The sequence below is a fragment of the Pocillopora damicornis genome, chromosome 14 (assembly GCF_964200805.1).
Source record: "Pocillopora damicornis chromosome 14, jaPocDami1.2, whole genome shotgun sequence".
Lineage (NCBI taxonomy): Eukaryota > Metazoa > Cnidaria > Anthozoa > Scleractinia > Pocilloporidae > Pocillopora > Pocillopora damicornis.
The window spans coordinates 2,562,501-2,573,253 of record NC_142683.1 but is presented as its reverse complement, the minus strand read 5'-3'; the positions used below and the strand labels follow the sequence as shown (position 1 = coordinate 2,573,253).

General features: G+C 40.6%; 2 protein-coding genes across 2 annotated transcripts; one reads left to right on the top strand and one right to left on the bottom strand.

Annotated features, from left to right (window-relative positions):
* Positions 1–2,155: 2,155 nt before the first annotated feature.
* Positions 2,156–5,594, top strand: LOC149033961 (uncharacterized). The gene is made up of 2 exons (XM_089193917.1): positions 2,156–2,356; positions 2,842–5,594. Exon 2 carries the CDS (start codon positions 2,896–2,898, stop codon positions 5,350–5,352), a length of 2,457 nt encoding a protein of 818 aa, XP_089050043.1. The 5' UTR covers positions 2,156–2,356; positions 2,842–2,895; the 3' UTR covers positions 5,353–5,594.
* Positions 5,595–6,211: 617 nt separating this feature from the next.
* LOC149033960 (uncharacterized) lies at positions 6,212–8,927 on the bottom strand. Its single transcript, XM_089193907.1, has 2 exons — positions 8,170–8,927; positions 6,212–7,927 (listed from the first exon to the last, which is right to left on the bottom strand). Exons 1-2 carry the CDS (start codon positions 8,531–8,533, stop codon positions 6,762–6,764), a joined length of 1,530 nt encoding a protein of 509 aa, XP_089050033.1. The 5' UTR covers positions 8,534–8,927; the 3' UTR covers positions 6,212–6,761.
* Between the last annotated feature and the right edge of the window lie 1,826 nt (positions 8,928–10,753).

Here is a 10,753-nt window from a genome sequence, read left to right as displayed (position 1 = left end):
ACAATATGCATATTGTTTACCCAATGAAATTGATAAGAAGTGTGTGTTAGACTCCACAGGTGCACAAGGCACTTCAGCTAGTATCCTCAGTACCAACGTTCTTCACAGCACTTTACATGGAGTCATTGGAACCAACACTTCAAACAGCCCCTCAGCAACACTCTTTAGAATTATCTCTAGCCAATCTTGGCACCGCACCGCACCTGGATGCATTCAAACGGGCGCTGTACGAAGCACTTCAGCTGGTACCTTTGCAACGAGCACTCCCAGTCAACTAGCTGCATAGGACATCAAACACGTATACCGGAACGGTTACGGAGAAGAGATAATTGAGAAAAAGATTGCGAGTCATATTGAGGAGAGACGAAGCAAAAATGGGTGTACCTGCGGGCCTATTCTAACAACTACTCTGATCCAAGAGCTTTGTACGTTCATTTCGACGGTATATGCGTTTTAGCGACCATAGCTAGTCACTTTGTCTGGTACAATTCCATATTGGTAGAAACCGGCCATGAATGGTCGAGCGTGAGGCGGTCTTTGAGGAAAGGCAATTTCAGTTACGAGGACTTCTCGACTTACTCAAGCTACCGCGAAGGCTCGCGGTTTTGGGTTTACACGGACTGGGTTGAAATCAGGGTATTGACAAACGATGTTCCATTAGGTCGCTCCAAGGACCTTGGACCTTGGACCTTGGACCTTGGACCTTGGACCTTGGACCTTGGACCTTACCACTTTTTACGTGACGCGTGATTGGTTAAAAAAAATTACCCGTGATGCGTGATTCGATGGAAAAATTCTGCGGGATATGTCATTGGAACCCCTCTTTGCCACCCTCCTCTAAGTGCCAGAATGTTTAAATTCAATATATATGTACCTTTGCAGCACACTTTTTGCCCCGATTTTCTACATTGTTGTGCAAGTGACGTTTATATTGAAGTGGTTTTCAAGGTTTCGTTACAGTTGCCAAGAACTTTTCCGGTCCCTAAACTTATAAATCGCAAGGAGGAGTAGCGTAATGCTTTGATTAAGGCACTGATTTGTAATTTTTTATCTGCAAGGAAAGTTTTATTGAAATCCGTCAATCGGTCGAATTTCCATGTTTTATTCAAACAACAGTACATTTTTCCTCGCCAGTAGTTTGATTACCGCTAGTCGATGTTATTGTTATTAATAGACTCATATCTTGTTGCGTCACTATACACCACCATGCATGTCATCTCTCTTGTTGTGCAGGTAACGTTTATATTGAAGTGGTTTCCAAGGTTTTGTTACAGTTGCCAAGGGCTTTTCCAGTCCCTAAACTTTTAAATCGCTAGGAGGAGTAGCGTAATACTTTTATTAGGGCATTGATCTGTAATTTTTTTTCCGCAAGAAAAGTTTAATTGAACCTAATCGGTCGAATTGCCATGTTTTATTCGGCAAACAACGGTTCATTCTTCCTCGCCGGAAGTTTAATTACCGCCAGTCGATGTTATTGTTATTAAAAAACTTATATCTTGTTGCTTCATTATTCACCACCATATGCATGTAATGTCTCTTATTGAACAAGTGACGTTTATATTGAAGTGGTTTTCAAGGTTTTGTTACAGTTGCAAAGAGCTTTTCCGGTCCCCAAACTTATAAATCGCTAGGAGGAGTAGCGTAATGTTTTGATAAAGGGATTGATTTGTAATTATTTATCCGCAAGAAAAGTTTTATTGAGATCAATCGGTCGAATTGCCATGTTTTATTCAAACAACAGTATATTTTTCCTCGCTGGAAGTTTAACTACCGCTAGTCGATGTTATTTTCATTAATAAACTTGTATCTTGTTGCTTCATTACACCACCATATGCATGTCATGTCTCTTCTATTAAATCTCGTTTTAGCTTTAAAGTAGTCCCATTGAAGGCTCCATGGGGCTCTACTGTTGAAATATTCTGTAATAAATTGCAGATGTGCCAAATTCAGAGTTCAAGATTTCCGTAAGGATCTTCGTTTTCGTAGTGTCTCATGAACATAATCTTGGTCCACAAAGGTAATACCAACCTCTTTTGAACTTGTTTTAGTAATGTGTTTTCGTTTTCGTGATGGGTCTTCGTTTCCTTAGGGGGTCTTCGTTTCCTTAGGGGGTCTTCGTTTTCGTTATGGGTTTTCGTTTTCGTAGGGGGTCTTCGTTTTCGTAGGGAGTCTTAGGTCTTCGTTTTCGGGGTCTTCGTTTTCGTAACTACTAGTAATTTCGTGTGTTGTGCAGAGACTACTTCAACCGATTCACGCCAATCATAGCGTTATTGTTCGATAGAGTGCTAAGCGAAGAGGTGAAAGCACACTCAAGACTGGTCTTCTTCAACAACATCTAACCAGGACTAACCACGCAGTAAGTTTCTGTTTGCGACAAATGCGATCTTCATATCAAGAGTCCCTCGCCGTATTCTGCTTTTCAAATATCTTTAAGATACCAAAACATCCTCCCATCCATTTCCTATACTTCTTGGTGTTCTAAATTCAATGATTTAATTATTATGTTTGATAGTATAGTTTATCAGACGATCTTTCAACTTTAGGTGATGAAACTGATGAAATTTGGTCCGTTACATCATTAATTGGACATCAGAAGACATTTATTTTAAGGGCGCTGTACAGAAAGGACTTAATCCCTGGGGAAGAGAAACTCCAATAACTGATCCATGTTATTGACGCAAAATGGAAGTGCTTTCCCCTCACCACCGCTTAAGCCGGAAGTGGGGTACCAAATTTTCGGTTTAATTCATTCCCAAAATTTATATCCCCTTGCTTTTAATTTGCTTTTCTTCGCTTTTGTTTTATTTTTATTTTGTTTTTATATACACCTTTGTCTTTTAGACAGCAAGGGCCCGAGTCAAAAATATCCATCATCCTCTCTTGGATTGTCCAAGGATGTCTCAATTGCCTGCTGCGGTCGTGAAATTAAACATCGACGAAGTGCAAAATTTATTGCAGCAGGATGGAGTGGACGTGAATGCAAGAGACAGACATGGTAATACAGCATTACACCTAACAAATAATATATCGATAGTTTCGCTGTTTATAAACGCGGGTGCCGACCTAAACTTGCAGAACGAAGATGGAAACACCCCTCTCCACAGGTCGTTTGTTCTAAATCAGGTTATGTTCAAAGAGTTCTTATCAGATCATCGCAAATTTTTAGAATTGGTCACCGTGTTGTTAGAGGCTGGGGCATCCCCAAACATACAGAACAAATATGGCTATAACATTCTTCATTCTTTGTTTGTCTACGGCGGTATTGCTGGGCTCTGCTTTGAGGCCTCGTTGATTTACGAGTTTATCGCCCTTCTTCTCAAATTCAATGTGGATGTGAATATGCCAGATTATGAACGCTGCACTCCATTGCATCACGCCGTAGAAGAACGAAAGGTGCTCAATGCTGAGCTGCTTATGAGATCAGGGGCTCAAATTGATGCTCGAGATTTTCGCGGAATGACATCGTTACAGCATTTGTTTCAATCCGATGACGAAGAAATGATCCAGCTTTTATTGCAAAGCCAAGCTGAAGTGAATGCACAAGATGTTTATGGACGTACAACTCTATCTACAGCAGCAGAAGCTGGAAACCATGTTATGGTCCGATTGCTTTTAGAGGATCCTCGCATCTCCATCGACCTTGCTGACAAGAACGGAATTACTCCTCTCCACCTTGCAGCTGCCTTTAAACGCGTCGACATCGTCGAAATGCTCATCCAAGCCTCCGCCGACGTGGATGCGCACGATTATCTAAACAGCACCCCTCTTCATTACGCTGCCTATGGAGGAACACCAGAAATTGTTACTCAGTTATTAGAGGCAGGTGCGAACGACAAGCTTGCAGACAATGCTGGCTGGCTTCCAGTACAGTATGCGTTGTCCAGGCACTATTACCACACTGCTTTGAGATTTGGCCGGGAATTTCTTGTTGATGTTGCGAACAATGCAAAGCGCGGTGTGACAGTTTCAGGTGCTTCAGTTGATAATGTCATCGCTCAAAGCCTTCCAGCTGACGATATATTTACCATGATTGTCGCTGCGTCAAACATATGCTCAAAAGAATTTGACTTGTCCGTGGTACCTCGAGATTTGTTGGATTTTATGAGGGAGAAATCTGCTGGGGATATTCCTGAGTATCTGCACGATATGCACATGGTGGAAGGAGTTGGTCTGGTACCCACGGATTCGGTAGAAGTTGATAGAATTAGGCAGAGTGTAGAAGATTTCATGACTAAGTGGGCAGAGGAATTAGCCAAAATTGACAAGAGGTTCAAAGGCAATTTGATACCTTCTGGGAGTGTCTATGATGGAACGAGAGTTGGAGATCCCGACGAATTTGACTATATGTTACTTCTCGAAGATCTTGGCCGAATTTGCTCGGTCACGTTCGATGAAGACACTTTGTACAATGAGGTGGTAGTTTACAAGAAATTTAATGAATCGGGAGTGTATGAGGACTTTTTTGATGGAGATCAGTTAGACAGTAGTAGTGTTATGACCAAGTTTGTGGATAAAGCCAGACAGGCATTAACGCGCCTTGCGGACCACACTCCGGCACCACTGGAGATCTACATCGAGGGCCTCACAGAAGACACCTTAGTTGAGAATACATGGACACTCACAGGAACTGTCACATGTAATCTGGAGTTAAAGTGGGCTGGTTTGCATTACAAGCATTTGATTATTACCGTAGACCTGGTTCCTGCCATTCCAGTGCCTCATTGGCCTCTCATAGCACGAAAAACGAGCAGATTATTGACAGACGATATCAAATCTCGCGGCTGTCATTTAGTTCCAAAGGACGGCTATTGGAGGTTGTCGTTTTCTTTGCCTGAGAGTCTGATAATGGCAGGCCTATCACAGGAACAGAAGTGTGCATTTATTGGCGTCAAAATTGTTCTACACCCAGCTGTGTCTTGCAAGATACTTGTATATGATGATGATGATCGCGTTTCCGTTGACGAAAACAAAGAAGGATATGAGTTTTCAGAGCAAGAAGAAGAAGACCTCGCCGGTGATGCACATCTCGCCGGTGATGCTCATGACAAAGAAAGAGATTTTGAGCATGTCAAGACCCTTCAACCTTTCGACATTTTGTCGACCTACTTGATCAAGAACTTGTTTTTTAATTGCATTGAAGAAAACGCGAAAGAAACAAGTGGAAAGACAATCACAACAAGCCAGATTTTCAGCAAACTAATGGAGTTCTTGAGGGAATCTCGCCCAATTCCATATTATTTTATCCCAAATCAATATTTCTCGGGAATCGATGAAGATTCTTTATTAGAAGATAATGGACGTGACATTGTGTTAGTAGCTACCGTGATCAACTCAATACTTAATGAAGGTTGATTTTAACCCTCTAACCGTAGGAGTGACCAGCGTCCAGATTCTCCTTACAATATCACCCCTGAATAAAACAGTAAGGTCAGGAGAATGAAGGAAATGATCACCAACAAAAGAAGCTCTTGGTTGTTCAACGTCAAATTCTCCTTGTCAGCACCTCAGGAAATGTATAGAGAACAGTATGGAGAATATGCAACTGATGTTAGGGTGTAAAGGGTTAAGAGAAATAGGATTAAAGCGGTATCGAGTTACTTTCGACACAGAATCTTAAATTGTTCCGAATGACCACCCTCAGGTATCTGACAGAGTTTATTAGGCTCACCTGCGCGCAACCCCACTACATGTACAAAATTATCACCTTCCCTGCAACTACAGTAGCCAGCCATATCATACCTCATGTATGAAATTATCTCGCAGATCCTGAAACCCCACATCTCCGTGTGGCACACATCCCGTCCACTAAGTTACGACAATTTCTGGCTCATGTTTAAGATAAGGAAGAAAACAAACCGTAACGATATTTTAACAACTCAAGCGCGGGCGGTTGAACCAAGCGACGCAATACAATAATTTAGCATTTAGTCTTTCAACGTTCAAAAACGAACTGACTGCTGCCGAAGCATGCATGCTCATGATTTTCTTAGCTCTTTGCCAAATCGAGGACTGTTTAACGATCTAACCAAACGGTTTACTGGTACAAAAATTTAGCATATTCTTTCAACGACCAAACACGAACGAACCTCGTGGTTTTCTCAACCATGTTGCATAAACTGGTGCTTAAGGGGGGATTCTACCTAAAAAAAGTGCATTTTTTCAAATAATTGTAGGAATTTAAGTTTTGGTCACAACTATCTAAAACTATATATCACTGGAAAGCTTATGAACTATATTTTTCAAAAAAAGGTGTTATGTCACACCTGCAGCAAATGTAACCTGACACCGGTCATTTCAATTAACAACTTGTAGTGTCTCACCTATATGTACTTGAGTAAAGATTGTTAGAAACTGTTTCAATGAAATACCAATATTTTGCTGTTATTCTAAAGAATATTGAATACTTGTTGGGATGAGTGAAGGATTTCAAGAATTTTTTAAATTTGACATCACAGCACTGGTGTCAAGTTACACATCTAACACATGATCACTATTTGTTTAATCATTTCTTTAGAAAGACCTCTATGGCATTTTCCTTCACTCATCCCAAATAACTCAATTAGATCAGCAATCCCTAAAAATTTCAGGTCCATAGCTCTCATACTTCTTGAGTAATCTTTTCTCAAGTATTAAAAAATACGTTTTGAGAAAAAAAGGCCTAAAGTTACAAGATTTTAAAATTAAACACCTCCTGTATTCAAATTATGAAGTCAATGAGTAGCCATAAGTTCAAATATAATTAGGATAGGCAAGAGCAAGAGTTAGAATGCCCCAGCTTCATATGAAACATCTTCTTTTTCACGAAGAGCCGCTTCTCTTTGAGTACGGATAAGCTGCAATCCCTGCCGGCGCTTCTTCTCCTTGGCCGTTGCCTGCTTATCAGCTTTCCGAAGCCTTGAATTATCTCTTAGTCGAAATGCATCCTCAGTAAATGCACCTCCAGGAATTGAAAGCCTTTCCATCAATCTTTCTCTGCTTTCTGCACCTCTGTGGAAGTGGCAGACTGCAGACGCAGCAGCACACCGGACAACTTTCACTCCATGGTGTTTATGTTTGGGACACCGGACCCAAACCATTGCGTTGATGCTTTCATTTGGGTTCTGGGTTTTTCCTCGTACACATCTTTCTTTGCCCATCCTTTTCTGCACATGGCCTACACAATCCAGTTTAATAACTTCACAGTCATCATAGGCATGTTGAACAGTGTTAAAGGCCTTACTGTCCCCGTCTGACACCATCCATTTGTACCTCATGTTATGAAGTTCGATGGATCTATTCCAAAGAACAGAAGCTCCTTCTGCTTCCATAGCAGGTGAACTTCCTTCGAAGTTGATGTCACAATCTCCAGATGCAACATGCTCCCTCCTCCATTCTTCAAACTCTTCCACATTCCCTTCACATTGTGAGTTCTTTAGGGAGCACTTACGGCAAGATTTAGACATCACGTGATAGTCTAAAACTTCTCCTGTGTCAATTGAGATGACGAAAACAACACCTGTTAGTGATGTGAAACCTCTTTTGGCCCAAGTGCCATCAAAGCTAACAGCAGCATCAATTATTGTGGTGCTGTCTGAGATGCCATTTTCCTCCATGATTAGCTTTCGGAGCCTTTGGCCTGCACCTTTTAGTTCTTCTTTTGCTTCACTTTCCAGTGCTTCCAAAATTACATCAACTTGCTTGTAGTAAGCAGCTCTTGACAAACAAGGCATGTTCATTATCGCACAGAAAGAAGAGAGTCCGTCGTAGCCACTTCCAGTTTCTATTGAGTGGTAGACAGCTCTCCGGTTGACATCAAATGATTTGCCTTTCTTGGCAAGGTTGGGTGATGTCTGCCAAGGAGTACTTTCATCACAAGAATTGCAGTGAATGGAGAGATCTGACATCAGTCCATAACGGCTAGCGGTATTTTCTTCAATAGTAAGGTCTCCTATATTAAAAACATGACGGAAAAGGATGCTATTAGCTATAGTTACTGAACCAAACAGAACCACAATGTTGGAGCATTAGTTCACACCTCCATAAATGTGTACAAGTGTTGCAGTGAAGAAAGATCAGAAAAAATGATTAAACAATAATAAAACTCCTTTTCTGCAAATAATTCTAACTATCGTTTTTCTTTAGGTTCAAGGGGCTGAAAAGCATATTTATGATGTGTGATATTTTTCTCACCTTCTTCGCATTTGTGTAAAGTTGAGAGCACAGAAGAGAAGCTCTTTAGATCAACGAGCCTGTATCCTTTTTCTACCTCAGCTACCTCGAAAACTTTTTTGTTTTCATCAGAACTTGAAGAAGACTCATCTTCTGAGCTCTGGAATCTCATCTTCTTCCTTGAAGAACTAGGAAGCTGATCGCTTTCTTCGCCAAAATCTGACAGATCAGACTGATCGTGCGAAGTTCCTGGGGTCGGTTCGTTTGGTTCACTCTTCCTGTTGCAACCGCTTTTCTTCAGTAATTGCGCTTTTTTACGATCTCCTCCATGCCCCTTTCTTTTCCTAGTTTTCCTGTAAACGGTTCTTTTCTTCTTTCCAGTCATTCCAGCACAAAAGAGACAAAAGGAGTTCAATATTTCGCAATACACTGTGACAACTTTCACACAAAAATCTCTCACTCGTCTCCAGTGTTACTCTTTCAATTTCTTACTTTCCCCTTCATGTAAGATAGCACAAGGATTCTAAGGGGCGTTTCGGGCTTGTTTGACATATTTTGAGCTCCAAACAGGCTGGTAAACAAGTAAGAAACAAAAAATGCTGTTTTGGTTGCCATGGAAACGAGATTTCTATTTAGATACCTCTTCTTTTCTAACGTAATTTCTCATTTATATTTTAAAATTTTTCGGTAAAAACGATCGTCAGTGTAAAGTCGAATAGTTGAACCTCGCATTTCTGAAGAAAACAAAAAAACAATATTTTGAGCTAATTTCAGGTAGAATCCCCCCTTAAGAGAGGGTCCCAATGGGGTAAACCGTTAGCCGTAAAAAAAATTAACCGTAAAAAAAATTAACCGTAAAAAATATCTTTGGTGGAATGAATGGAAAGGTTTTAACCGTTAGCCGGAAATTGGCCAAAATTTTAACCGATAGCCGTAAAAGCCATCACCCCATTGAGACCCTCTTAGGAAGATTTCTGTATGGCACTAAGCTATTCTCCGATTAGGCATTCGATGAAAAGGTAAATTATTGTTTTTGCCCTTGATTTCTAAATAACGATTAATAATAATAATAATTAAGGATAAGGTTGTACGGAATTTGTAATATTCTCTCTCCCACCCCCCCCCCCCTTATTTTTTACAGTGACTCACCCACTCGGTACCAAATCTCTTTCTCTCCCGAGCTTACCGCTGCCATTAAAATATCAAAATCACTCGCTCGCAAATCACACTTGCTTTGCTGGCTAAATCACTCGCTGTGTTTCCATCAAGTAAACGCTAGCAGTTACATCAGATTATTCCCAAGGGTCTTCTTGTGAAATCTAACCACATTTGTTATAAGTGTAACTTTTTATCATGCAGTGTTTTATCAATTATTAATCACAGAATATTTACATCGCGCAGTTAACAAATTCATTTCGAGAACAGCGAAATTCGTAGTTTCGTTTGTCTATACATACGAGCATTTCTTGAAGCCGCTAAGTTTGTCGGATGGTATACATCATTACCGACCATAATAAAGCCAGTAACACATTGACTTAACGGCAACCTTTGCTTCAGTAAATTGGGTAATCATAGGATAGCCCTTAACGCAGTGACTTGACAGCTAACGAGATTTGTGATTATCATACTTCCTAATTCATTTCCCCCCAAGAAAAGGGAAATGGAGGAAAAGATCCGACTGGCAAAATCACGTATAAAGAAGATTGGCACAAGTCTGATCCCTAGACTAATGAATAAAGGGATTAAGTTTCTAAAGAAACTGTGGTGCTGCGTGGGTGGGAGAGTATAACAGGGTAATTTAGTATTACCAACTGAGTTGATAACGTAAATTGACCACCGAACAGAGTGTAAAAGCTGACGTTTTGAGCATTAGCCCTTCGTCAGAGCGATAGACGATAGATCCTTTGCTCTGACAAAGGGCGAACGCTCGAAACGTCCCAAGACTGAATGATCACAAACAAGTTTACAAAGACTACTTGTCATAATTAATAAAATGATCGCTTACGTAAAAAATATTCTACGAAATAGGGGAATAAATGAAGATGGTTAGTACATTCGTTTCCGGTTTCCGCGATCGATGAGTTCGCGTTCCACGAAATAGCGGGAAAAATGAAGAAATCGAGAGATGAAATTAGAAGATCCTCGCAGCTAAGAACACTACTGAAACTAGTAGTTGTCAGTAGGACCTGAAAAAAAATTTCAGGCCCGTACGGGATGTGAACCCATGACCTCTGCGATACCGGTGCAGCGCTCTACCAATTGAGCTAACAAGCCAACTGGGAGCTGGTCAATGAATTGGGTACAAATAAACATCCGAGTGAATGAAGATTTAGATATATGAAAATTCACATATTCAGGTCCTATTTACAACTACTAGTTTCAGTAGTGTTCTTAGCTGCGAGGATCTTCTAATTTCATCTTTCCACCGCAGTGCAAATATGTGAATTTTCATATATCTAAATCTTAAATCGAGAGATGTTTTAGAGCGTTTCATAACATCTCATAGCGTTACATAAACTCTTGCAAAGAACATTTCCGGTCAGATTCAGACCTTGAGAAATACCTTGGTAGTCACAATACGTACCATAGCGCACTTGTGAAATAC

Bases quoted from the DNA above. Each gene is read 5' to 3' on its own strand.
- LOC149033961 (XM_089193917.1), top strand. From the start codon at position 2,896: ATGTCTCAATTGCCTGCTGCGGTCGTGAAATTAAACATCGACGAAGTG.
- LOC149033960 (XM_089193907.1), bottom strand. From the start codon at position 8,533: ATGACTGGAAAGAAGAAAAGAACCGTTTACAGGAAAACTAGGAAAAGA. The intron at 7,928-8,169 runs GTGAGAAAAATA...TTTTTAATATAG, and splicing joins TTTACACAAATGCGAAGAAG to GAGACCTTACTATTGAAGAA.